The sequence below is a fragment of the Oxyura jamaicensis genome, chromosome 2 (genome assembly GCF_011077185.1).
Source record: "Oxyura jamaicensis isolate SHBP4307 breed ruddy duck chromosome 2, BPBGC_Ojam_1.0, whole genome shotgun sequence".
Taxonomy (NCBI): Eukaryota; Metazoa; Chordata; class Aves; order Anseriformes; family Anatidae; genus Oxyura; species Oxyura jamaicensis.
The window spans coordinates 91,005,223-91,032,019 of record NC_048894.1 but is presented as its reverse complement, the minus strand read 5'-3'; the positions used below and the strand labels follow the sequence as shown (position 1 = coordinate 91,032,019).

Genomic DNA, 26,797 nt, shown 5'->3' with positions numbered 1-26,797 from the left:
ATGGCACTTGATGTTTGTTTTTTTGTTGTTGTTGTTGTTATTACACGTCTGTGGTTAAAAATACTAAAGGAATGAAATCCAGTTTTCCATTTTTACAGAGAACTGACTGTGAGGGATACAGGGAGGTATATCTGTAGAAATAGGTGCTTTTATATTGGAAAAAGCCAGTACTTCAAGGATGGCTATCCATAAATCGGGATAATTTGACACCATTGATGGCACTTGGAAGTTCTCTAAGACAGTATCAGGAAAATTTTGAGTTTCTGCTTTATATACAATGATTCCTTTACAACGGTTATTTCCAGGAAAATTACACCATGTCACTTAATGTCACTTTATACATTATCCTTGTGAGGTTCCCTGGAGGAAGAGGCATTGTTCGCACATCTGTGGTACATTTGGGGCAGATTCTTGCTTCCCTGCTAAAGTGCCAGGGAATAGGCTTGGAGCTGACTTGTGAGATGTGTTAAATTCTGTTGTTAATTCCTCAGCCACTGCTAAGCATACCCTTCTTGCCCCCAGAGAGTGTAGTTGGAGCTGCAGACTTCTCCCAAGAGGTATCAAGCTGGTAGGGGCAGGTGAGGCAAAGCTTTTGTCCTGTGGTGCCACCAGCAAAGAGGAACACGGTGTCCAACAGTGGTGGAAATGTATTCTGGAATATGGAGGCCTTTGCTGGGCTTTGCCTAGAGCTGCTTCTGGTTTTGGAAGAACAAAGTTGTGAAACGTGCCAGCAAGACAACGTTGCTTCGTAACATCAGACCTCAGCTGAATTTTACCTTTCCTGAGCAGAAATGATTCAACCAAACCTTCAGAACATCGAGTGTTCAAAACACATGAAGATGAAGAGGTATCTTCTCTGCCAAGGAGGAAGGGACGGTGACCACAGAGCGTGGCCATCTCCTTCAGGTGCAGGGGACATCTTGGCACAGCGTCCTTCCTGATGGGCAATGCAGTCTGCTGTAGCTTCATCCCTGAACTTTTCAGAGTATGTACTGTTAATAGGTTGATTATGGGATGGATGTAGAGAAAAGTTTACACTTAATGCTGTACCTTGGCCTTCTGGGCTCCAGTGGGAACCTTTACTAAGCGTTTTAGGAGGTGGTTTTGATATGTTTAGGTGATTCACTTTTACATCTCCTGTGTGATCTGTCTGGTGAAAAATGTTCCTGTAGTTTTGCCAAGTTTTGTAATTTTTCCATAAACAGGAACTACTAATGAATTTCACCTTAATGACAAATAAGTAGCTTTGAAATGCAAGTGCTAAGAACCAAGCATACAGCTGTTGCCTTAAATGTACTTGCTGTGGGGAAATATGGTAATGTTACGCCCGAAAGCATAAATTCCACAAAAAGCAGACATTTTCAGGATATTGTAAGAGCTCATTACAGAAACTCAATAGTATTCTGTCATGTTACTTCTAGTTATAGTTTTTAGACTAGCGAGCGTGAGGAAGTATTTGAAAATTAACAGCACAGAAATTAGCTCTGAGGTATTAGCAAATGACTATTACTTTTCCATTTATGATAATACTGTTCGTTATTAATTTGATCATCGTCATGAATAACGTTCACCTCACTTAAAATTCCTCTCCATCCTCACTTCATGCTACAGAGTTAGTTGCTCGCTTAACTCTTTATTTGCCATCTGATTCGTTTTTCCCATGTAAAGCATAGGAGCATTTAGCTGTCCCTGCTTTGCTCTGCACCAGTAGAGGTGGTCTCTGAAGAGTGAGGAATTGTCTGCAACTCCAACACCGGCGTACTTCTGAGAGCTATGGAGGCTCCAGGTGTGAAATCCCTACTCAGATCCAATCCTGCGTCCAGCTCTGAAGGCTGAGTGTGCTCTGTGTGTTTTTATCTAGGTAGTATTTTCTAGATAGTGTTTATTGTGTCATAAACTGAGAGGCACAGCAGGCACGTTGGGTCTGATTTTGTCATTTATTCAAGTACAGCAAGACTATACATTTTATGGGTGAAGGCCTTGATTTTTAAGCGCATAATATGTTCTTAGCTGCCTTGAGGCAAAACCCAATAGCTGATGTTTCAGCAGAGCTGTGATTTTAAGCTCAGAGGTCAGAGATCAGGGAAACTGGGGAGTGTTTGTTTTTTCACGTATCATCTTTTTATTCACTCTCCAAGCTAGTATAGTGTTAATGAGGCCATTTGTATTTAGTGCTTTGAATAATTGATGGTGAAATTATAATTCTCTTTCATTTTTAATGTAATTAGTATTGGAAGAAGCCTTTTAATTGAGAGGAATTGCAGCAGATACATGGTTTAGTGAAGTGCAGCTAAATGTTGTTTAGGTGTGTATATATATCAAATTGGGGTAAAGTTGTAGCTGCTTCAACGTTGGGTCTGTAAAACGAGAGAGTCAACTGCAAAATTCATTTTTATAGGGCGAAGGTTGTTACCAAATACGAAAAACTGTATATTATATCGGTAGTGTTAGTCTATTATTGGGTTCGTGATTCTCAGATATTTGTGAGTATTAGTGTAAATCGGATTAACATCACAGGTACCCCAAATCTTACCTTTATTTAAACACAGAGCACCCCTATAAACAAAGTGAAATTGCAAAGAAAAAGAGTAGTTAACTGAATGGACAGGCACTGAACTGACTAGCACTAGAACTCAGTCCCGTGTACTGAAATTCTTGAATGGAAGTTTATTCAAATTACAAGTGTTTCCACTGCACTTCAAAGATATCCACTGGTAACAAGGGTTAAGGAGGCGGCACTTCAGGTTATATTAGTTATCTTTGTTTATCTTGGTCTGTCCCCCACCCTGTCGGGGGGATGGGACTTAAGGTGGAGTATGTTTTCTTTCTTCAAAAGATAACAAACTTCTGTCCCCCCCCTCCCCCCCCAAAAAAAAGAAAAAAAAGGTTGGTATGTTAGCGAGAGGTGGTATTGTTTTCACTGAGTGTTGATGCTGTTCTGTAGATGCTAATTTTGATGGAAAAACAAGAAAATGAAATAGAAGCCTTTTCCTTTGGAGATTCTGAAAGCACAAATCTCTGTTCTTCATTTCTTCCTTAAATCTTTCAAAGACTTATTTAGAAAATGTGGTAAGAATGCATTGTATTATATCTAATAGAAGGTATTTGTCTTTATTTTCTGAAATATATAAAAATATCCCATCGACTTTAAAAAAAAAAAAAGACATCCTTTTATTTGTTTTGAAAATAAAACAGGAAAAGAGATTTCTGTTTAAGGCAATTCCAGTCTTGGTGCACTGTGCCACAATGCTGAATAGTATGTTGATTTTTTGATTGTGTGGTAATTTACGGAAGCTAAGTGGTACATGGAACGAACAAGACTTAGTGCCTTGAAAACGCTTTGCCTGTTGGTGCAGCCCGTCATGTAAGCGAACAATTACGGTATTTAGATTAATGAGGGAAAGTAACTGGGGCTGCTGTATTTGTTTCAACATGGTTTCTCTTAATTTACACCAAAGCATGGAAGACAGAAAGCATGTGTAATGACTTTTAGGTTATTACTTGGCCAGAAATAACAGAAGGTACAGCTAGAGGAACAGTGAATAAGACAAGGTGGAAAAGAGCTGTAAGGGAAGATGGTCTCCAGAGCTACCCGTGCTTTTCCTCGTGTTCTGCTGCAAGAAGGACCATGAAAATGCTAATTACCATCATAAGGTGTTACTTATGTACGTATACTCATGTACCCTTCTCAGTATGATATGCACATACTCGTGCATATTTGGAAATAAACATATATATATATAAATATATTTGGAGGAGACACCCAGTCACCTGGTATCTTGAATACCCATCTGGAGCAATTTTTTGTGTGATGTAACTGACCGTTGTGTGCTGATTTATGTCATTTGAGACTGTAGCCCCATGTTGTGCATATCCTACTCCTTTTGTTGATATATTATTAAAAAGATTGAACTTCTCGAATTGATACCTGGACATCTAGAGAGTGCGTGCATACCCCAGAGACTGCAGAAGTCCTGTAGGTGCCATAAAGGGAGGCAGCAATATATGTAGCCTGGCACGTTTTACTCAAGAAAGCAAGCTCTCTCGTTTCAAAGGTCATTAACCTTCTGTGCAGATCATAGCCCAGCTCTTTAACTTGGCTCGGAACCAAGAAGGTAATCAGTGCGGTATGTTTAGGAAGTGCTGATTGTAGCATATTAATGGTTTAACTCATACAGGGTCCAGCAGAGCCTTGTAAATAATTCAGAGACTCTGAATTGGACCCTGTTGCACATTCTCAGGTTTGAAAGGAATCTCCCCTGTTCCATAGAGGTAAGACCTCTGTGACCTGAAGGCAAAGTTCTGCTTTGGTTATTCATGGTAATACAATTGGAAACTCAAACAGACTTCTCTTGGATTCCCTTTCAGTCACTGGCCTTTGGAAAAGGTATTTTTGTCCTGTTGCAGCCAGAGAACTGCAGAGAACACTAATGAATCTGATACCACCAACAAGTAGCAAGCATCAGGTGGTGTGGTTTGAGGGGAAAAAATGGCAGTTTTACATTCAGGCCATTCCTGACAGCCCCTGCATGTTAGCCTGCCCTTGCTTTTGAGAGACCTTATTTTTACTCATACCTTTTCCTATTCAGGATCCTGGCAGTGCAAGAGTGATCGTGTCTGTATCCAATGAAAGGTAATGCCACTGGAAAAGCCACAGAATCTTCTGAAAAGCTGTATGACAGCAACCAGCAGAGCATTTGTGTTGTCCAAAGTTAGATTGAAAGAAAGGACCAAACCTCCCAAGGCTGTGCGTCACATGAAAAATCACTTAAAAAGAGGGCCAGAAGTATGTACTTGTGTCAGCAGTGAGTTTTAGTTTTCTTTTAGTTAACCATAATATGATGGACTTCACTGAAGTTTTTTTAAAAAAAGGATATATAGGGATATATAGAAGCTGCATGCTGTTCTTAGTAAAAGCAGGCCTGTGTTAAGATGTGTTAAGCAGGTTTTCTCTTACATATTGCTGTGTGCAGGGCTAGTCGTTTGGAAGCTGTTGTTTCATTACTTTCGTCAGAACCCGTTAACAAATCTGTACCATTGTCATACTATTTCAGTGTTACTAAAAACTGTGTTTTACTAGCACGTTGGTTTTTGATGAATGTACTTTTTCATTCTTAGCACATTCCTGGAAGTGATTGTTGAAGACTTTGAATCTATGCTTGGGAGCGCACCTAATTAATGGAAAATAAGCTGTAGAAACTAATTTAGGCCAAATATCAGAGTGTATTAACATTTATGCCAATATATAATTGCATTCCTATTAAATTATTGACAGAAGCCTATTTATGTCTGTTAGATCTTTTTTTTTTTTTCATGGGAAAAATGGTATCTTCCAGTTAGGTGATGCTTTTTGTACTGAAGCACTACATCATTTGTGGAGGTATTAGAAAATTAATCACCCAAGAAAAAATTTACAAAATATTTTTCTTTTCGGAAAAAAAAAGTAATATAAGAAAAAAAATGTATTTAATGAGCTGTATTATTGAAGTCTATCTAATGCAGCCTATGAACTTCGGTAAAGTAATTGAGCGTAATCTTATCATTTAGATTGGTCTGTGTGTAGTTGAATAAGCAAGGAAGTTTTACTTGAGATAGCAGCTCGGATCAAATTATTATAAAGTGAAAGTAAAACTGACTTGCCCTCTGGGAAATAAAAGCCAAAAGATTTTATGATGGAAAGAGGTTTAGTTTAACCCAATGCATGCAATAGAAAAGCATATACCTAATTTTTCATAGTTGCTTTGTATTTCCCTAATAAAACACCACTATTTCTATGTCCTATTAAAATGAAATTCCTACCATGCATCATATTAATCTTAAGTAGGTACTCAGAAGCAACACTGAAACTCCTGTACTTGATGGTTTTCCACTATAGAAGGCAAACTAAAGAAACGTTAGGAGCCTAAGCCAGAAGACATTGGATGTATTAGTCAGAGGAGAGGATTTTCCAGTAAAGTCAGGGAAGATGCCTCTGACTTTCTGAAATTTGGAGATCTTTTTCTTGGATGTGTGCTCTGCTCCCTGACCCCATGCTCTCCATACCCTAGTGCCCCCAAAGAAGGGGCTTCTGGCTGGAAGAGGTGCCACTAGGACTCCAGTGGGTGGTCAGGTTTATCGTCCATTACAAGTAAAGGAAGCTGGCTTTTGTAGCCAGGTCAGGTGGAGATGTGCTACTGGCTTGTCAAGGGAAAAATACCCGATGAAGCAGACTGGGTAATAATAGGTATTAAAGCAAAAGGACGTTGATGTGGGAGTTATGAAAACACACTGACTGTGAAAAACCATAGCTGAGGAGTTCAGATGCAGTTTCCTACTAGAAGGATGAGATTCTGATGCGCCATTCTGATTTTAGCTAGGTAGGCTAACAACCTACATGTTTTTCAGAAGGCATTAGCTTGGTTGATGAGTGCAGTTACCTGTTGTAGCAAAGGACTATCCACTGGGAGCCAGGAGAAGAACCTTTTCAGATTTCCCATGTTATGAGAACAGGGTTCTGGCTGATGGTCCTCACTTTCTTCATTTCATAGGCTTTGAATTTACATACAGTTCCATTTGTTGACGTGGCTATTTATTTATTTATTTATTTTCTCTGATGGATATTCCTAATTTGTGCCTAAGGGTAATGTATGTTTCTCTTACGCTTATATCCCTGAAATGGATCTTCACTATCTGCTCCTGGCAACAGGCTATTTGCTGGATTGTATAAATACATCAGTGGCTGTGACTGTGGAGAGCGTCATTTGAAGAACTTTCACTGTAGGATAACTTTATTACTGGCTTGCAGCAGCAGCCTCTTATCTTTGCTGGAAAAAGCCAGCAGAGGGAAGTACTGTTGCGTTTGCTAAAGAGTGCATTGAAAGTCTTCTTGTCGCCAAGAAGAGATGGCTGCTGGAAGTCCTGCAGGGCCTGAACAGTCATGATCACCAATAAGCTGATTTTTGCTGCCTGTCATTCACTTTTTGTTGCACTTACCAGTTCTTATGTGGGTGTTTAATAATTTGCCATGGTTGTATGTTCAACCCAAGCATCTAGCTCCCAGCACCTCATAGTGATCTGAGCATTTCTGTGTAAGGAAATGAAATTTAAGGAAAATTCAAGAAGGAAAATTTTAAGGAAAAAGGAGAAGTAAAAGGTTGCTAAGGTTGCTTTTTTCTTTTTTTTTTTTTTTTTTTTTTTTTTTTTCCTGTTATTTTGAACTTAGTTTATCTCCCAATATTTCTTGGAAACCAATAAAACCATTTTAAAAGCCTTCTATATATCACTGAACATTTTATTTGTTGTATTTACTGGGAATATTTAGGCTCACTAATTTGTCCTGGATTTTGTATGAATCCAATTAGTATGGGTCACAGAGCAAGACACAGAACTGACAAGAAAAGTCAGTTTCAAACATTATCCTGACATGTTGTTGCAAGCCCTGTGGCTGTTTTATGGGAATAATGGGAAGAAAAAGTAGTGCAGGAGATTGAAACAAGAATGTTTAACTAATGACCATTATTATAACTGATTATTAAGACTCCTTAAACATTGCTTTCCATCATTATGTTTTCATCTCCAGTTGAAATTCTTAATGCCTCATTCCTACACAAAAAAGAATGTTTCTACGAAAATTCCAGCAACACCAACAAAAGCATTTTCCAGTAGTAAAAGAACAGGAACCGTGTTCTCTTTCAACTCTTCTATCATTTGATCTACTGCGTCAGAGACAGAGGGGGAAGGAAGAGAGACTGAAAGATGGTAGTATCTTCACTAGGGAGGTGTGAAAATGAGTTTCAGTTTGGGTAAGCTGCAGTCGTTTGAAGACTTGCATAAATATGAATCACTTGTGATTTATATTTCATCCAAAGATGATGAGATGGTGGGCTGCAGTATGTTATTCGCATGTAGCTGAGGTACCTCTTGATTCATGCCCATGAGTAAGGCTTCAACCAGAATCCGAAACACAACCTGTTAAAGGTGCATGCGGAAATAACAGCACTGGCTGCAATCGATATTTAATCGGCCCCAGTGGGCAGAAAGTGAACATTGGATGAAGCTGTGTATTACAGGTGGACTGCATGGATGAAGGTGGGTGCTTGTTGATCCATTTGCTGTGGTCTCATTTAGCACAGGAGCTGGTAAATGATGAAATTTGGTGGCATGTAATTTTTTTTCCGCAGCTGTGAAAGATGCATTTTGTAGAGTTGGATGTGACTTCTTAATAAATGTGAAATCCTTGCGCTCACATGGACTTCAGTACCAGCAGGCTGTGAGCTGCACATAGGGGTATTCTAAACTAGTTGCGTACATGGAGTAGAGCCATTGCTTACATTTCAGTAATCAGTTCACAATTTTCAGGACTTTGGCCACCTAAAGAGCTTTTCTGAGGGTATCTGTGGCCCCTGCTGAGGAGTACAGCAAAGATGGTATGTGATATTGACTGCAAACTGACTTAATATTCTGAATGCTTTGCTGAAGCTAATAGTGCAATGAGAACAAAATAATGCAAGCCAACAGGAAGTGGAGAAAACTAATGGAATTTACTATGTATAAACATAATTGCACGTTCTGTAGTCAGTCCATCAAGTCAACCCCCAAAATACATCAGCTAAGCACCGCTTTCCCACACAAGTCAGTTAGCAGCTCATAAAACACGGACACCCTTGTGCAGGTTGCTGGTGGACTGGTGCTGAGGAGCAGCGTCGCCTCGAACCTTATGGTAACTGTTCAGGCTTTGGCATCAATGCTCTGGTCTGCCAAGCATCAGGCTTTTGTGGTCTTGTGAAGAGCTCCTGGCCCTAAGCAAGGGAAACAAAACACCGCCTTGTTGAGCAGGGCAGCAGAGTTTAGGTGAAAGGCATGTTGTTATTCAGAAAACGTAATCTGGTTTTGATAGCTTTTGTTGAAATCGATGCCAAATAGGAACTGAAGGCATGGATAGCAAATAGTTTACAATGTTCACTGAGTGCTCAGAACAGAAAATATCTAGCAGAAGCCAATCTCAAGCCATGCTAGTAGGATTTTCTTTCCTTTTTAATGTACTTAATGAGCTAGAATTTTTATACAGTATGTGGGCGTGTCATTCACTGTATCATCATGAGATTTCAGGTGCTTTTGTCAAGGTTAGGTGCACAACCTAGTTAAAAGCTGCTTTTGGTATTTAATTTAAGAACAACTCTGGTTGGGAGGGCAAGTTCTTACACAGTCACTGGAAAGAGAGAGCCGTATCTGAAGGGCACCTGGCTTAGATGGTGGGAATAACCTGAGGTAGCTAATGCGATACTTACTACCTCCTAGCTCACTGGATCCAGAGGATGGACCACTCGCCTGTAATCCCTGTAGAGCCCTCTCCTCACTATTTTGTCACTTCTTAGTCCTTGGTTATTTCAGTTTTCTGATTATTTGTGTGTGTGTGTGTGTGTGTTGGTGTATGAAAGTCTCTCATATTCATCTTTTGACAGATAAAGCTTTATTTTGCCTTCAGCTTGTTTTCATATAATTGATTTCATACTGTTTGTTGTTAATGTCGCTGTACTTAAGGTATATACCGTCTCCCCAGGGCACTGGCTGTATCTATTTCCAAGTAATTTTGTGTATATAATCCCACTGAATTGTAATTATATCCGCCAATCGAACTTCATGATTCCACACAGTTCCTGCCTTGTAAATACACATTTCATTCTTCATTAGGAAACTTCTGGCAGCATGACTGGCAGGCTGTAATGGGCTGGGGCAAGGGGAACCTGCACTGATGAGGTCCCGGGAAGTACCTGGGAAGCCACTGCGTGGCCATGTTGGTTGTGGGGACTGCAGTAGTACTGTGTTCAGTTTTGGGCCCCTCAGTACAAGAAGGACATTAAGGGCCTGGAACGTGTCCAGAGAAGGGCTATGAAGCTGGTGAAGGACCTGGGACAGAAGTCCTGTGAGGAGCGGCTGAGGGAGCTGGGGGTGTTTGGTCTGGGGAAAAGGAGGCTCAGGGGAGACCTCATTGCTCTCTGCAGCTACCTGAAAGGAAGGTGTGGGGAGCTGGGGGTCGGCCTCTTCTTGCAGGTAACTACTGATAGGACTAGAGGGAATGGCCTCAAGTTGTGCCAGGGGAGGTTTAGGTTGGAAATGAGGAGACATTTCTTCTCAGAAAGAGCAGTCAGGCATTGGAATGGGTTGCCCAGGGAAGTGACGGAGTCACCGTCCCTGGGGGTTTTAAGGAAAGGTTGGATGTGTTGCTTAGGGACATGGTTTAGTGGGTGACATTGATAGTACGGTGATGGTTGGACCAAATGATCTTGAAGGTCTTTTCCAACCCTAACGATTCTATGATTCTATGACTGCATTGTGAAAAGTTGAGGAGGTGGAAACAGGGCAAGTTGGTCAACTGGTTATTTTTGCAAGTGATGTTCTGTCATGGCTCTGGAAATGCACCAAGAAGAACGTCAGAGGAAAATATAGCATAATTAATGTTCAGGACACCAAAAGAGTTATTTAGCCAGCTGTCAGCTGGATGACCAGGCCTGGTCTGGTGGTGGGGCAGGGAGGAGAAGAAGGCCTGCTCTCCCTGCTCCGGCAGGCTGCTGCTCGCCTCCCCCTCTGCAGCACCTGTGAGGCTGTAGCCCTACACTCTACTGCATAACTCCTAGAAGATTAATAAAGAGGTAACCAGCTAGTTCTATTCTCAAATGACATCTTTTAGGATCTTCAGTGCCAGATGGAGCCGCATTTTTGGTGGCAAGTATTTTGGCTCTGAAAGAGTGATCATCGCACTTTCCTTTTGATTTAGTTTCTTTGCTAGAGGTCAGACCATATGTTTAGTCCAGTGTTCTCACTTGATGTTGAACTCTTAATTTTAAAATGTTCCAAAGCATTTTTATTTTTACATACAAGATGGGAGTATTGAGTTAAACTGAATGGTCCCCCAGCATTTTTGAGGCAACATGTGTATGTGCATGCCTGAAGTTTTGCAGAGTTAAGTCAGGTACACAGAGCTGGTGGATGTTTTATCAAGACATGAATTCTAACACAAAAGGAAAAAAGGGATCTGTTTATTTTGTGGTTTTGGTGTTTTGTTTTGTTGTTGTTGTGTTGGTTTTTTTGAGCAGGAAAGACTGGTCCACATTTGAGAAATATGTAGAAATAATTTTCAATATTAGCATGTGAATATTATAGCTTATGAATGGATACTCTTGCTGAATAACTTTACATAACTAATGCCGGTACATTAAATGGTTTTCAATAGTCCTATAAAAAACCCTACTTCTGAAATGTGGTTTTATTAAATAGTTGATGTGTTATTCGATCAATGAAGTAAGTCACTTACACATTCCAAACATAATAGTATGTAAATTAAACTCAAAGTGAATTTTACATTTTCCCCAAGTAAACAGGTCCTAATAGGTATTATATTTTAATTTTCTTTTGGTTGATCATATTATGTGTTTTTTTCTCTTGTTACTTGCTATAAATAGTGTAATTTCACGGTGCTGACAGGCTATATACCAAATACCACAGTGAAACAGACGGAGCTAGATTACTCTGTATGAACTGACAAATCTCTTTTGTTAATACGTATTCAATAAAGTTAAGATAGCAAATGTTATTAAACTAGGGGAAAAAAAAAATTATTAATGTTCTTTTGTTTGCAGGTGTTATGCATGTGCTACAACTCTTCTTTCCTCTAAAACTGCAATTTTATTGAAATAAGACAGGAAGGAAAAAGCTACAGCATAAAAATGCAATAGCAATAAAGATATTTGTTTCAGTGGAGTCTCAAATTATGGGAGCACCTTTTTTTTTTTCAGGCAGTTGAGAGAGAGTATTAAATGCTGTTCTCTGTTTTCAATTAAACAACAGCATTAAAGATAAAATAAAAGTTTAAGAATAAGTAGTTTTTCCTTCTTCAACCAAATATCCTCCCCTTTTTTCAGAGTAATGTACGCAGGGGTGGGATTTTAAAAACAAGCAAGCGATTTCAAAATTATTTGCATTTAATAAAATCAGGATATTGTCCTTCTTAATTAGCTACATAAAAATCAAATTTGAAAAATCATGTAGGGGGACTTTATTTAGAGACCCTTTTGCTCACATTGTCTCCTGTGAGTCTGCCTGAAAAGCTTTGTTTCTCCTGCCAAATGGGTGGGCTTGATGTGATCAGCCTTAGCAGGTTACTGTTTTTTGTTTGTTTGTTTGTTTGTTTGTTTTGCATGCTATGTAGCTAATTTACCTCTTTGATATCGTCAAGCTCCTTATGACTGTAAGGATCCAAAAACTGTACGGTGGCATCTGCATCCAGAGAAGCTTTGCAATTACTGCAACTCCACATCAGAGCCAGAGAAGTTTGCTCCCAAGCTCCCATGGCACATTCTGGTGTTGGGTGGGTAATGAGCTTCTCAGGTGGCCCCGTCATGGCAGTTGCATGGCCTGGTGAAGGTAGAGCTGGTTCCCTGTCACAGCAAAGGTGATGCTGGTCCTTCTGGGCCACCAGATGCCCTCTGGGCATCCCTGGCACATCTCCTGAAGTGGCACCCTGTGCCTCTCTCAGTCTGAAGCACCTCTGTCTCTGGGGCTGGGGGATGCCAAGCGAGTGCTATGGCTCCTGAATGAAACTGTGAATTGTTTTTAAATGGGCAGAAAGGATATTTATTCCAGAAATTATCAAAGGAATTTTTATAATGAATGTCTTTTTTATTGGAAATTACATGAAAATATCTTCTCTGCCAATTTTCTATATCAGTGTTTCTTTTTTATAGTGTACGTAGCATATTCATAAAAACAGTTGTGTGTAGACATAAGGGTATTTCTGCTATAGTAAGGATGGTTTGGCATGACTGTGTAGTTACTTCCTTGAAGTGAAGTTTGCCTGCTGGCATTTGACATGTAGACTGACTGTGGGACAGCCAGGTTTCACTACAGGACTTCTAAATCTTCATTTTGACTTGGATGGTTGTATGTACTTCTTCATACTGCTTGAGAGAAACTTTCTAGGATTAAAAGAAAAAAGAAAAAGTAAAAAGCCAGAAAGTCTGTATATCTAATAAGTCAGTCCAGGTTTTTTCCACCCTCCTTCCCTCAAAGCACCTCAAAACACTTTTCCTTGATTAACTTCAGCTCATTAAAAAATCTTCTTTATGCCGGACAATATAAAGGGGGAAATCGTAAGGCAGGGAAGGACTTTTCTCTTTCAGAAAATAAGAGAAGGGATGGGTGTCCAGATTGGTTTTATCATTAGCAGTCTCACATCTTTACCCACTGAATCACGGCTACAGCAACATAATATATAATTATATATATTTCCAAGTGTATATATATTTCCAAGTGTCAAGGCTTCTTGTTTAAAGCTTAACTCAGTTTTAAATCCCTGTGGAGAGGGAAGGCCTTTAAAATACTTATTAAATTCTAATCTTAATCATATTCATCATTATTAAAATTTGAAATAGGTTGAAATACTTAAGGTAAGTGAAATGAAAAAACTAATAAAGGGCATGCGACACACGGGAGAAATGGAAGAATAATTGCTAAAGATTAAGAAATCTAAAATGGCCAACATGAAAAAACCTTCATTTCCAATAAGCTTCTATTTAAAAGTTTTGCAATAGCTTAATATAAAAGGAGACCTTAAAAATGGATTGAATGTTAAGTGAAGCAGAGTGGCGAGAATATTTAAATACATTTAAACTTAAACTATTCCCGTGTTTGGGCTTCAAGCATGATTTTTGCCTTGTCAGTTCTTGAGATACTTGTTTCATGTCAGTGAGGAGGCAACACTATTGTTGCTGCTATTAATAATAATAATTATTATTATTGTGGTAATAGTTTTCATGTTATGTAGTGCCTAGGAGTGACAAGGCGCTGTGGTTCAAGACACTAATTTGTGCAGTCTTGCACAGACAGAACAAAAACGTGCTTCTCTTCAAAGTGTGTAATCTAATGTCTAATCATGGAAGAAAGGACCTCTTAAAATATTTCGCTTTTAGTTAAAAATTAAAAAGATGCAATCAAGATGTTGGGCTACTTTAGTGTCCTTTTTTTCGTTTGTTTGTTTTCTGTGCTGGTGAGTGGAAGATGCCTCGCTGTGAATATTGCTTGATTATTAGAACGTTTTTGAGAAGCATTTTTCAATATCCATGCAGATCTCTAAGCCAAACAGGGAAAGTCATACCCTAGGAACTTTAGGGCAATCAACTTTTTGTATGGTGTGCTTCACTGGAGACATTTGTATGGTATACTTCATTTCTGTATGAGAAATTGGAATTAAATATTGCAAAAAATTGAATATAATAATTTTATTTTTATTTTAGGGATAACTTACCTTGACCATGCGGGTGCAACGCTTTTCCCAGATAGCCTACTTAAAGCTTTTACTGATGATCTCAGAAACAACATTTATGGTAAGTAAGAAGCAATGCTTCATTAATTTTACCAAGATGCCATATAAATAGATCAAAACTGGGCCTATTTTGTTGTTGGAAGAGGTCTTCTGTGTTTTTAACACTGATGTAGTGCAGTTGGAGGGACCAGTGACTTTACAGAGGAGTGACAATCTCTTTGTTTCACCCCCAGCTTTGTTTCTAGTGGCCAAGGACATGTCTCTGTGGTGCGGTGCAGACAAATACGAACTCCTCTGCCTGTCGTTGTGCTGATGAACCCATGCCAGCTCTAATCAGGACGCAGTGCCTTGGGTTAGCGTAGTGATGCCTAGTATGCCTAGTTTGTGTTCTCGTGTGTTTTGCCCAAGCCTGTCATTGTGGGTACACCCTTGATAAGCTTGGAAAGTCACTTAGAACTAGATTTGTGTAAGTTTTAGCTTCAGTGATCTCAGAGCCTATGTAAAATAGCAGGGAGCGAGCTCTGAGCACCTGTACGGAGTGGGACATAATGGTTCAGTTCCTTCTTCTGCTTGAGATGTTCAAACCTGATTTGCCCTCCCAGGAGAAAATGGTAACCACTGGGAGAGACACATCCTGTCGGTCGTGTGGAAGGAATCATGATTCATGGTGGTGGTGAAAAGGAAGAATCGAAAAGGGAGGGTTTACTCTGCTCAGGGGTTAGGGGATAACTAAGTATAAAGTAGCATGAGCACCGTTGGTTCAGTCATTTTTTTGATCTCAAAATACAAGAACAATTTCTTATACATGGACCAGAATCCAGACCTTCCCCCCTTCTAGGAGAATCATTGCAAGGAGCTGCAGAGATGCTTTCACTGTCTTGTGTTTGCTTTCTTCCTTGGCCTTTTGTGAATCTTGCCCTCTTCCATTGCTGGACGAAGGGGCCTAATCATAAGGCTGGCACTGAAAGGTAGCTGCTGCCCTTTTTGTGCTTTGTGAGGGGAGCTAGCCTACAGATCGCCAGAGATTGGCAGAAGATACTGGAGAAAGAGCCTTCCATCTCTTTATGACATTATTATCATAGAATCACAGAATGGTTTGGGTTGGAAGGGACCTTAAAGATCATCTAATTCCAACCCTCTCCTATGGGCAGGGACACCTCCTGCTACAGTAGGTTACATCTCCCAGAGAACCACACACTGCTTGTGCTTTTATACAAAGGCAGCAGCAACCTGGGAATACTGTTATTGTGAGGTATGTTTTACATTAGAAGAATGATTCATGCTCATCCAGAAAAAAAATACTGTACAGTATTACCTGCATATGCTGTTTGTAGTCCCACTGAAGTCATCAAAATTTCTTACTGTGTGCTAATATTTGTGGACTATGTGTCCTTTTTGCTAGTTTTGTGTCTTCCTTGTGATCCATAGAGCAAAGTGATTCCTCACTCGGGAGCTAGATACCGCAGCTTCAAAAGAAAACTGTGTTCACTGAAGCACAAGCACACTTGTGCTTATCACCTGAGTGATAAGCCACTGGGGAGTTCAGGCTAGTCTTCGTGTCGTACACCTTCGTATGTATCATTTTTCCCTCTCATTTCCTGAATGCTGACAAGGCCAGGATCCGGAGCGTGGATTTAAGTTCCGCTACGAAATAAATATTGTTCTTGATAGGGGTAAGGTGTTTTACTGTTATAAAAATACATTGATTAGATTACATTCAAAATCTCCTATTCAAATGCATGTCAGTGATATTAAAATTAATGTTCTGTCACTATGGCCATTGTAAATTGAAATGCACGCACCCTGATCTTAGTTACTTCAAACAACGTTAGGCTCAACCCTTTTAATTAGAAGTACCATCTGTGGCAGATAAAAAATAAAGTTGTGAATCGAGTGGTCATGAATGGAAATAGCAGTGCTGCCACTTTGGAGTAGATCTGCACAGTACCTGTAACACTGTGCAAGAACAAATAGTATGTTCTATACTGCTTTCATCTAAAATGATAATGAGATCCCTAGTATGGTCAAGTCTCTTTATTCACTTATATCTGCTACTCTGAGAGCAGTAATTGTTGTATTAGAAGAGTTCATTTAACAGACACAGGTGTGAGTGAAGGGGGAGTTTGGCTCGCAGCTTTTTTTTTATTATTTTCTTGGTGATAATCCACACGCCTGAAGAACTGCAGTTTAGCTGTTGCAAGTGTAAATGAGGGAAAGGAATGTAAGTAAAAGATTCTCACTTCTAAATTGAGAATATTTGAATTGGAAATTAGAGAAATGCAACATAAGACATGTACAGTCTAAGTATTAGATCTTTGGTCTGAGCTCTAGATTTATTATTCTTTTTAACACTTTCACTCAATAACTTTCAACAGGATGATTTTGAAATTTAAGAAAGAGAGTGGATAATATTGTAGCTTACTGCAAAATTGTATTAATATAGTGTTGTTTTTTTCTGGTTCTCTTTCAAAAATGTTTAGACGTTCTCAAAGCATTTACAAGTAGGAAAGTAGGAAAGTATTGTGCATCTGTGGATATTGCTGTACCCTTTTGCTCATGGAGATAAATTCAGGCCCTTCTTAGGTACTGTCTTACTTGTTAATGCATGTCTGTGCTGAGCTGTACTAAGATGGCTACTCATTTTGCAGTGAAAGTTATGTTTTCATGAGCTACTTGAATTTCAGACACTAAAAATAAACAAACGGATAATCCTGGTGACATGAATGTCTGTTGTCTCCGTCTTCTGTCTTCTAAATTGCTTCTTAGTTAGTGCATGGATATATTTATTAATGAGCATTCTATCTGTGTTTCTATGGTGGAACATTTGTGCATATGCAGTTTTATTTTTAAAGGGAAAACTGCCTAAGTACCAGTAACAGATACAGCTAAAGTTTCAAGGTCTGTCATAATTGCTTGCTTCTGCTGTATGTCCTTCCTCTTGACTAACTATTCTAAGGAGCTTCAGGGCATTGCTGTGAAGTATACATTAAATCTTTCTTTGTCATCTTTTCAGGCTGGCTTGGTGTAATACTTTGATAAAAGCAAAAAATTAATGCCAAAACTGTGATTAATGATTAACTTCTATATCTCTGTTGTCTCCTAGGCAACCCTCATAGTCAGAATATCAGCAGCAAGCTGACATACGACACAATCGAGAATGTCCGATACAGGTAGAATAATCTTTCTTTCAGATGTTGTATGATGCACTTCATATTTTTCATTTTGATTAGGCCTGTGCTGTTTTGATGACTTAGATGTGATGCCGTTTTCTGAGGGTCGTCTGTCACATCTACAGAAAACACCCTGCTTTTAAAACAGAAGGTACTTGGGCAGTCAAATACTGCACAGAATCAGAGAGAATTGAGTTATTTTTCACCCAGAAGCTCCAGTTCTCAAATTCCTGTACTTAACTTAGTGCTCTAACATATGTCTATGGTTTTAATTAAGATTTAGAATTTGGAATTTCAAGAGTGAGTATTATTATGACAGCATGCTAAGTTAGTAAGGCAGAACTGAGTATGAGAAAATGATTTAAATTCAGATGACATTAAATAAGGTGTAATGGCTTGCAAGTATTTATAAAAAGCTTATGGGAGTGTGTACATTGTTTTACAGCAGGCACTTCTGTTGGAGTAATAAAATACCTTTTGAAGTTGGTTTAATGTAATTTTTTAGAGCAAAAAGAAAAATAAAAGGTAAACTTCTGCATTAGGGCTTCTGGGTAAAGGCAAGAAAGGGAAAAGAACCGCTAAATAAAGGTTCCCCCCGAGAGTTCAGGATGGAGTGGGCTGAAAGGGCACTTTTTGCCATTAGTTTACACAAACTGTATATGGCTTAGGTACTTAGTTATCAGTTTTAGGGTGTTTTTTTAGGTACCTGTTGATGTTTTATAAAATATGTCATTGTTGAAGAATATGCATGCTTTGACCACAATGATTGGCCTGAGTTTAATAGCACTCTTTTCCCAAGGTGAGAAATGTTGTAGATTCCTCTTTATTTTCATTTTAAAACCAAACCTTTCTCCAAAACACATTACAGAATTCAGATCAATAGCAGTGGTACTATAACGTAGTAGTGTTCAGAGTTATAATGAAGAAAATCTACATCTTTTTGCTGCCTTTTCTCTGACTGCACTTTTATAAGGGTGTGAAAAAACAAGATTTCTAGCTGCAAGATGGTGCTGTATATAACCTGTTTCCTTTTTTCTTGTTGTGTTTTTTTTTTTTTTCTTTCTTTCTTTTTTTTTTTTCCCGGAACTTTCTGGAGAAAGTATTTATTTTTGCCTTTTCCACAACCCTGTCTTATGCTGGGCAGGATGACAACCTGTTAACGTATGGCTAAGTGAAACGATAGAATCTATGAGGAATGGCTGTTTTCACAAGCAGATGCTTAGAACCACATACAGCAATACCTACAGCCTTGCAGTCGGCTGAGCATGCCTGTGTGCTCACATGCAGTGTCAGAATTCTGGTCTTAATTTACTCTAAGTGATATTTCAGTGTTGCCATTTAATCATTCTTCTTATGAAGGTACAGTAGAAAGTGTTCTTGTAGCTGTTTCTGGAATACTTTCTATAATACTCTATGTTCTTCACTGTTAGTGAGCAAGGACATTAACTTCCACTGTGTAACAGATACAGATTTTTTTAAGAGAGCTGACATCTTCAGTTTGCTTTATTTTGAATCCTGGTTAAAAACAAACAAACAAACAAAAAACCAACACAAAACAAAACATGAGACTTCTAGAAGAGCAGCATGGGAAATTCCAAGAAGCATACCAGTGTTTGCATTGTTTATTTTTTCTCATGAAAATAAATAAATAAGTAAATAAAAAGCCCTCTGCATGCAAATGAACATTTTCAGTTCATCTTGGGTGCAGAATTGAACAAATTCAATAATAGGATTTGTCAGCTAGTCCTATAGAAATTCTGCCATTATTCCCCAATAAAAATGTTAAAAGCATAATCATAAAATAAACATAGTTGTAAAAATTGGGGAATAAAATGCCCCAAAATTTCTGTCAGTAAGTCAGCTATCTAAAAGGCAATAAAAGTATATTAAAAATCTGTACTTTCATGCTGTTGCAGCTAATCAGAATAAGCAATATGACAAGACGGGGAGACAGGAATCTCTGTCCTGTATCACAACACATACATAGACTAGATTTCTTTGATGAAACAATAGTTCAGTGGGTAATTTCAGAAATCTTTAAAAGACTTGCTTGCTTGTGGAGTATTCTGCTTGTGGAGTATGGCTGCAGCCAGGTGTATAACTTCTTTTCGGGGATTGACCCCATGGCACTATGCTATTTTATTATTATTATTTTTTTCATTTGATTTTCTGATCAGATGCCACAATGTAATTAATTAAAAACAGAATAACAGAACCATAGAATGGTTTGGATTGGAAGGGACCTTTAAAGATCATCTAGTCCAGGCCACATAATAAACCCTCAAAATAAACAGAAAACTTAGTTTCTGATTTGTATTTGTCAGTATTGCTGATGGCAACATCAGAATAGACTTTCCTAATCTGGCCATGTACACTGTTCCACAATACAGACCTGTCACTTGGTTTTGCCTTGCTATTTGTTTGACAGGCAGAAACCTCTCTAAGAACATAGATTTGCATGAAAATAGCATAAATAATTAAATATTAGAGTTAATGAATATTTTCTATGATTTGCAAAATTAAAATAATCAAAATGGTTTAGCTCTTGATCAACTCAAGTACAGTAAGGACCAAAAAAAAGAAACACCTATTTTACTCATAAAAAACACTGCTTGTCTTTATTTGAAAGGAACTGTGGAGAGATTTTTAACATTGTATGTATCTTTGTATTAAATATGATTGATGCCAAGAAGAGGAAGCAAGAACTGTAATAAACCTTCTCTAAATGTATTAAATGTCCGCATGAAAAGATTACAGACCCTTTTTATGACTTTGCTTAGGGATGTTTGGATATGCCATTGCTCCGTTCCGTACAGCTAAAAGACGTGAGTGGCAATATCTCTTTACGATGCTGCAGAGATAATACAACTCAGAAATTCATTAGAGTGGGTATTAAATAACCTTTTTGTCATATGCAAGCATTTCAAAATACTAGCTTTCTGAATATTTTTAAAACATTGTCCTTCTAGGTCTTACACTTGCAGCAGTGTCTTCCAACCAGAGCCAGACTGATGTTTTAGTGTTAAATTTGTGGCGTGTTTAAAGTCTACTGCAGGGTACCTTTTCCATTTGAACAAAATGTTGTTGAATTTTGTAGAGTTTTGATGTTCATCCTTGAACCTCAGTTACTATGAAATGTTAAACTTGAGCATACTTTGGGAATTCAAATGTTAAAGAAAAAAAAAAAAGTCAAGAAATTTCAGCTAAGTTTCAGCACCAGGCATCTCCTAGGCTATGGCAATGTGTGTACTACAGAATTTTCTCACTGATGCTAAAAGGATTTGGCATTGAGCTAAATGGGATCAAGTTTAAATATAGAACCAAAACATGTCTTTCTATAAAGGCCTCTCAAAATATGCCACCTAAGGAAACTGTAAGAGGAGAAAAATCTCTGTGACCTGCACATACGGATGAAAAAGGTGCAACAGGCATGCCTGAAATGAGTGTAAAGGGCTTAGTATTTTTCAAAAAAAATGCTTCTGTTGTAAAACACACAGGTGGTTCAGAATTTTGCTAAGGAAGCAGTCTTATAAACGCTGTTTATAATTTCATCTGCAGCTTATTTTTAGAGATCATTTCACGAAAGCGAAGTAAAGCTTTGCATTCCTTCTGTGAGCATCATAGCTTGCCTCTGAAATAAGTTCCAAGTCTCTTTTTTTAAAAAAAATCAAAAATAAAAAAAATTATCGCATGTTCTGAAACAGTGCTATATCCAAGATAAGAATTCTTTCTTTTTAATCAGTTCTGTGTCTGCAAACAGGAATGTTGGAACTGATACATACATAAAAATTGCTTGACCTTTGGTACACAGTAAGAAATAGTAGATATGGTATCTGCTTAGCATTGATTTGTCCTTCCTAAAGGTCACCAACTGGAGAGGCAGAAAGGAGTGACATCTGAGCCCTGCATGCTGTCCTCCTTAATGATACGTATCCACTTGAAAACCTTGTTTCAAAACGAGGATGGTTCAGCCCTTTTGCATGCTTGTTTTATAACACCATGTTCAAAGGCTGCTTTTCCTGGTCCAGCAGTTCATCTGCTGGGGCAAGCCTGAAATAACACAGTCAGCAGAGTCGGAAGAAAAGGTTGCTCACGACGATGACTCCGTGTATGGTGAATGGATGTGCCATTCCCGGATAATTATGAATAATGAAAAGCTTTTTGTGGAAGAGCGGGATAATTGCCAAGCGAGGTGGTCATTTTCCAGGTGATTCATGTAACAATTTTACACAGTCGTGCAATGAAATCATCCCAGCGTGCCCATACCGAGTGGTAGCAGGACCAGTACCTGACTCCGTGCTCTGTTACGCACTGATCATGGGCTTCAGCAGAGGTGCTGTCTTGTTTTCTGCTTGGCAACACCTATCCTTTTATGCAATCTATTTTTTTCTTCATAGTACTAAAAGAAAAAAAGATATTGGAATAGATAGTAAACATAAAATAAAAGCATAAAGACAAGGACTGACTTTTATAAACAGGATCTTCTAGAAGTCGATCCATTGCTTTTAGTGGATCTACTCTTTGTAATATCCTATACAAAGTAATAAAAGGGTAGCAGGTACTGTTATTTTGGAATAAGTTTAAAAAAATAGTGACATCTGTCTGCTTGACTTTGTAACTTTGCTTCTGGACTTTTCATCTTTATTTTTATAAGTTCCTTATCTGTTAACTTGATCGGCTGAAGCTTTAGAAAGGAGCTTGTTAATATTCTCTATTGCTCTTCTGGTAGTCAGCTTTATACCTCTGTTGTTTGTAGGAAGAGATTGCAGTAAATAAACTTGTGCATTCGTGGTGATGTTCTTTGAGTAATCCTTACTGCAAAGAGTGCCAAATCTGGAATGCTTTCATGAAAGGAAAAAAAAATATTTCGGTAAAATGAATTAAAATCTGGAGGTCAAGATGGCTAGTGTATGAACACACAATTTATTAGCTAACCCTGGGTAATCCTGAGTTTAATTTGTATGGGTGGATAGTGGGTGTTTTGCAGAGATGTTTGAAAAAGGAAGGATGTGACCTTTCATTATTTTTCTCCCCTACTCAGAAAGAAAGAAAATAAAACTTTTGGGAATTTGCTTTTATAGTGTGGCTGTGATGAAGACGCAATGGAGAATAAGGTTAGAAGAGATCTCCCTGTGCCACTGCTTTCTAAACAACACCCAGAGTGTAGGGAATGGCACAGGCTTACTTGGACTCAGGCCACCATGTTTATTCATGTTCTATAAATGTGCAAAGCCTAGCTGTGTATTCAGTCTGCTCGTTTGGCAGGGACCTGATGGCTTCTGTGACTGCTGGGGAGCCTGATAGAGGGAAGCGGGGCTGTTGAACGAGATGCTCCAATTGGAATAACGCGCGTTGATAAAAATAGTGAAATTCCCTCATTTGAAATTCCATTTTTCCATTCTCTTTGTCTTCTTGTCTCTTTTCAGAGTTTGTGTGGAGGCTTTTTTTCCTCCTTAGACTGCACAACACTTGCAGAAGAAATACAGTATTTGTCCCCAGTCTGGATTTGTAGGTGCATCCTGAGAAGCAGGATAGGGAGACACCTTTCTGTGACTCTTCTGGTAACACTTGTTCCTTAGCTGTTTATTAGCTGTTGTGAACCGTAGCAGTTGTAATGTCCCTTTGCCATCTCCTGGGGAATCTGACAACTTTGTTACCGGCCATGATGATCAGTTGTATTTTAAACAAAGCTTTTGGAAGACCTGATATTTAGAACAAAAGTAATTTCTTCCATCCCGTGTGTGCACTTCTCGCGCAAGAGAATTTTGTTTTGACTTAGTGGACTTCTGTTTCTCCTCAAAAGTTATACAGCATTCAAGAGGTGTTCCATTTGCTTCAGGTCAAGTTGAGGAATCTTGAATGCCACCCTGAATTATGTATGTGGTCCAAAATTCAGCTGGTATTTTTTTCTCATGTCTACTTTTTTGAAGATTGCAGACGCTTTCTGTTTTGCTCCTCCATCTGAAGTTTATTCAGTGTTATGCTATCAAGAAGTGCACAACTGATGACAGCGTAACAGAAGAGTTCAACATATGCTGTTTATACCTTATGTTACCTTTAACATCATCACCCTGGGAAAGACTAATCCATCTATGCTTTTTAGAAGCACAGAGGTAATTTATTACTGCACCTTTTTATGTAGTCTCTAAAGATTTTTCTGTGAGGTTAGCAAAACCAGTATTGAGCTCTGTTTTGAATCTTTTTCATTTCACTCGTAAAGCAATTTAAATACTTCATCTGTTGATATAATTAAGCTGTTGAAGAGATGCTACGGCATTCCCAAGGGTTCCCCTGGTGGCATCTGTGCCTCAATGAATCTGAAATTCCTGGTATCACTTCTGTTGAAAGGCAGTGCTTTTTGCCCTTGTCCTTATAGTTGCTGCAGTTTCAAACATCGGACTCAAGTCCTCAGAAAACAATCAGCATTTGCATGGTGAGGTTTTTCCCCATCCAAAAGCATGTGAATTCTGACTCTACTTACTGTTCTGTTTCCTCAGCTTTTTGGTACTGTTTTTGTTGCACATCATGATCCTGTCTTGACTTTTTGTCACTTTAAGCTCCACTGAAATAGTTCCAGTATAAAGTTCACCCAAGTGAATATTTATGCATAATAAATGCAGTGTTGTTTATATTTTGTGTCCTGCAGGGTCTAGATAGATCATGGTGTATTGTTTATATTTTTCATATATGTGTGTATATTTCTGAACAATTGGCACACTTCTAATGTTCTGAATGTAGTTAGTGATATATTCAGGAAATTATGTTACCATTTTTTCTCCAGCAGCAGATACAATCTAGAAGTAGTGGTAGCTTTGGGGGCAGGTGACTCTGCAGTGTTTTGGTGATTTCATTATATTTTTCTTCTCTCAGTTGTTACACAGACTGAGAATTATCTTCTGTCCCTGTTACATCAAATGTAACTGCAGCCTTCTTCTCATCTCTAATAATGCCATTAGCTTTTATGCATTGTTCCAGCCTGTGCGTAGCTCATCCAGTCCTCTTACAGACATAGGAAATACATTTGCTTTGCCAGACAACTGCATGCCTTTAGCTCTCTCCTTCTCTAATGAGCAGGTTATTTACAGCACCCACGCTAGAGGCTGTAGTTCTAATGCTGCTTTTTCTGTTTTGCTGCCCTTTGCAACCTGCTGTCTTGCTGAAATTCTCAGTTAATATCCTTTGTCTGTTAGCAATTGTTGCCTTGCCTTTTATCCTCAGCTCGGCACTGAGAACCCGTTTGGGCACCGGCAGATGCTAGCTAGCTGCCTTCAGTAGGTACGTACAGCTTGTTTCTGAGGGCATTGCTGCCCTGGTGCCAATTTGAACCTTTCTGTTTAGAAGGCAGGGCAGCTGCTCAGCTTCCAAACAGAGCACTGTGTTAAATACGAGAGGAAGCAGTGTCGGTGCATCTATTACAGTAGCTGTATTGAGCAGAAGAAACGGGATAAGCAGAATACGAGTGCAAGGGAACAGTGACAGGCAAAGGGTAATGATGTGCAAGCTGGCCTCCTTAGCACAAGCAGGTACGAAACAAGAGTGTGAGGTCCCAGTAAGGTTTTTAGGGTGCTAGGCTTTAGGAAAACCAGGTCAAATGCGCATCCCATCTGGTACAGTTCAAGTGTATGGAAACATACATGACTTTCAGGTGTTCTGAGTCTAATCTCCAGCTGTTACAGTGTACTTTTCATCTACCATTGAAGAATTCTCCCAAATGGGAGAGCTGGAAAAATCCTTTCTTCCACTGGCTTAGGAGAAGCCAGTGATCTTTTGTTTCTGTTACCTTTTGTGGTCTTTTCTTCCATTAATACCTTCTCATGTGTTTATGCAGAGTGAGACTTTACCCAATTTCTTGTTTTCATAGGTTGAAGAATTTCAGCTCTTCTAGACTTCTCTTCCAACGTGTGTTCCTCATCCCTGACCCCAGCCCCATTTACCTCATCTCTGAGCTTCTTCTGGGTTGCCTTCACCTTTTAGAAATGCATAGGTAGAATAGAATGGAGTTATGAACTAAATCAGCAACCAAAGGTGTGGTAACTGCAACAGAATAGCAAATTATTTAAATGGGTGTGAAATATTCTGGGTGCTAGACGACAAAATTATTGTAAAAACAAGGAAATAGCCCAGGTATTTCAAATGAATAGAGGAAACCTGCAGGCACAATGAATTTTCTGGATGAAAGGAAACACATCTTTGTAGGGATTCTTCTATAATTCAATACATTTGTTGGAAGTTGATACTTCCTGTTTGTTTTTCTTCTGAAATTTCATGCTAGGTTGAAAGTAATAATGTGATCCATAAATTGGTTGATCCTGATGTGGATGGAGCAAAAATGAAAGAAGACTGTGAGATTTTGTACTGATAGGTATTGCACAGGAGACCAGATTGACTCGAAGGAGAGAAAATTATTCAATTAATGCGGTCACTTTGAGCATCTCGTCCTTTGAAGTTAAATGCGCTACCTTTCACTGGTAGTTTGAAAACAGGCAGAAGTGAGTGCCTAAAATTCACATAGACCTTTGTAATATGCACTGGCAATATTAATGAGTTCTTTCTAACTGTATTTATTCTTGCTTTTATTTGTCTGCCTGTTTCATCTGTTTAAGTTTCTCACCTATTTTAAACTTTGTTTCTGATATGAAGGTTGTAAGCGAAGATAATGTCCTTGAAAATAAAGGGCGCCTTTAAGAAGCAGCATGAACCATATTAAGATACGGGAATATGCAAGATAAATGAAGCAAGAGTTTAAACAAGACTGTCTCCTTTCTGTTAAGGTGAATAACCTCTAGTGATTCCAGGTCTAATTTACTGGATTTTACTAGTATATTAGCTATGTGTCAAGGCAGAAGAAAATTGCATCATTAGTATTATTGAGTGCCAGCTCAATAGCATGTTGCTAATACTTTAGAATTTATTGCAAGCTTTTGGATAGTGAGACTGTTTAGAGGGGTAATACGTGCATGTTTGGGATTTTATGAAGACTCCACAGGCTTGTAATGAATACAGTGTTCGGAGTCAATAGTCTTCAAAAGAGCTTTTCAGCACCCAGGCTTTTCTTAGCCATCCTCTTTTAATTTGTCTGTCTTTACCTTTTTAAAGGTGTTTAGTTTTTCACTATGCTTTTTGCACAATACCTGTCTGCAATAAAAGAGGTTTTAGAGATACAAATCACATCTTTGGAAAATCTGACAAAATTCACAGACCAGATTTTTCTCCCTGGTCCCATAATCTCGTGTGTGGTGCCACATTCAGGTATGTTTGGGAGTGCTGGCTCTCTGCTGATTGATTCATTCACACTTCGTACCTGCTGCAAAACTCCTATTCACTCGCTTTC

The 26,797-nt window shown here is 38.7% G+C and overlaps 1 protein-coding gene across 5 annotated transcripts in view; it reads left to right on the top strand.

Moving 5' to 3' along the window:
- The window catches only part of MOCOS (molybdenum cofactor sulfurase), a 232,342-nt gene that overhangs the window by 13,880 nt on the left and 191,665 nt on the right, over window positions 1-26,797 (top strand). For 4 of the 5 annotated variants that reach the window (XM_035317368.1, XM_035317362.1, XM_035317363.1 and 1 more), the window contains 2 exons: window positions 14,268-14,357; window positions 17,400-17,466. In XM_035317368.1, coding sequence (XP_035173259.1) covers window positions 14,268-14,357; window positions 17,400-17,466 — 157 coding nt within the window. Of the gene's footprint in view, window positions 1-14,267; window positions 14,358-17,399; window positions 17,467-26,797 lie in introns of those variants that run through there. The other variant, XM_035317367.1, reaches the window with a different exon arrangement.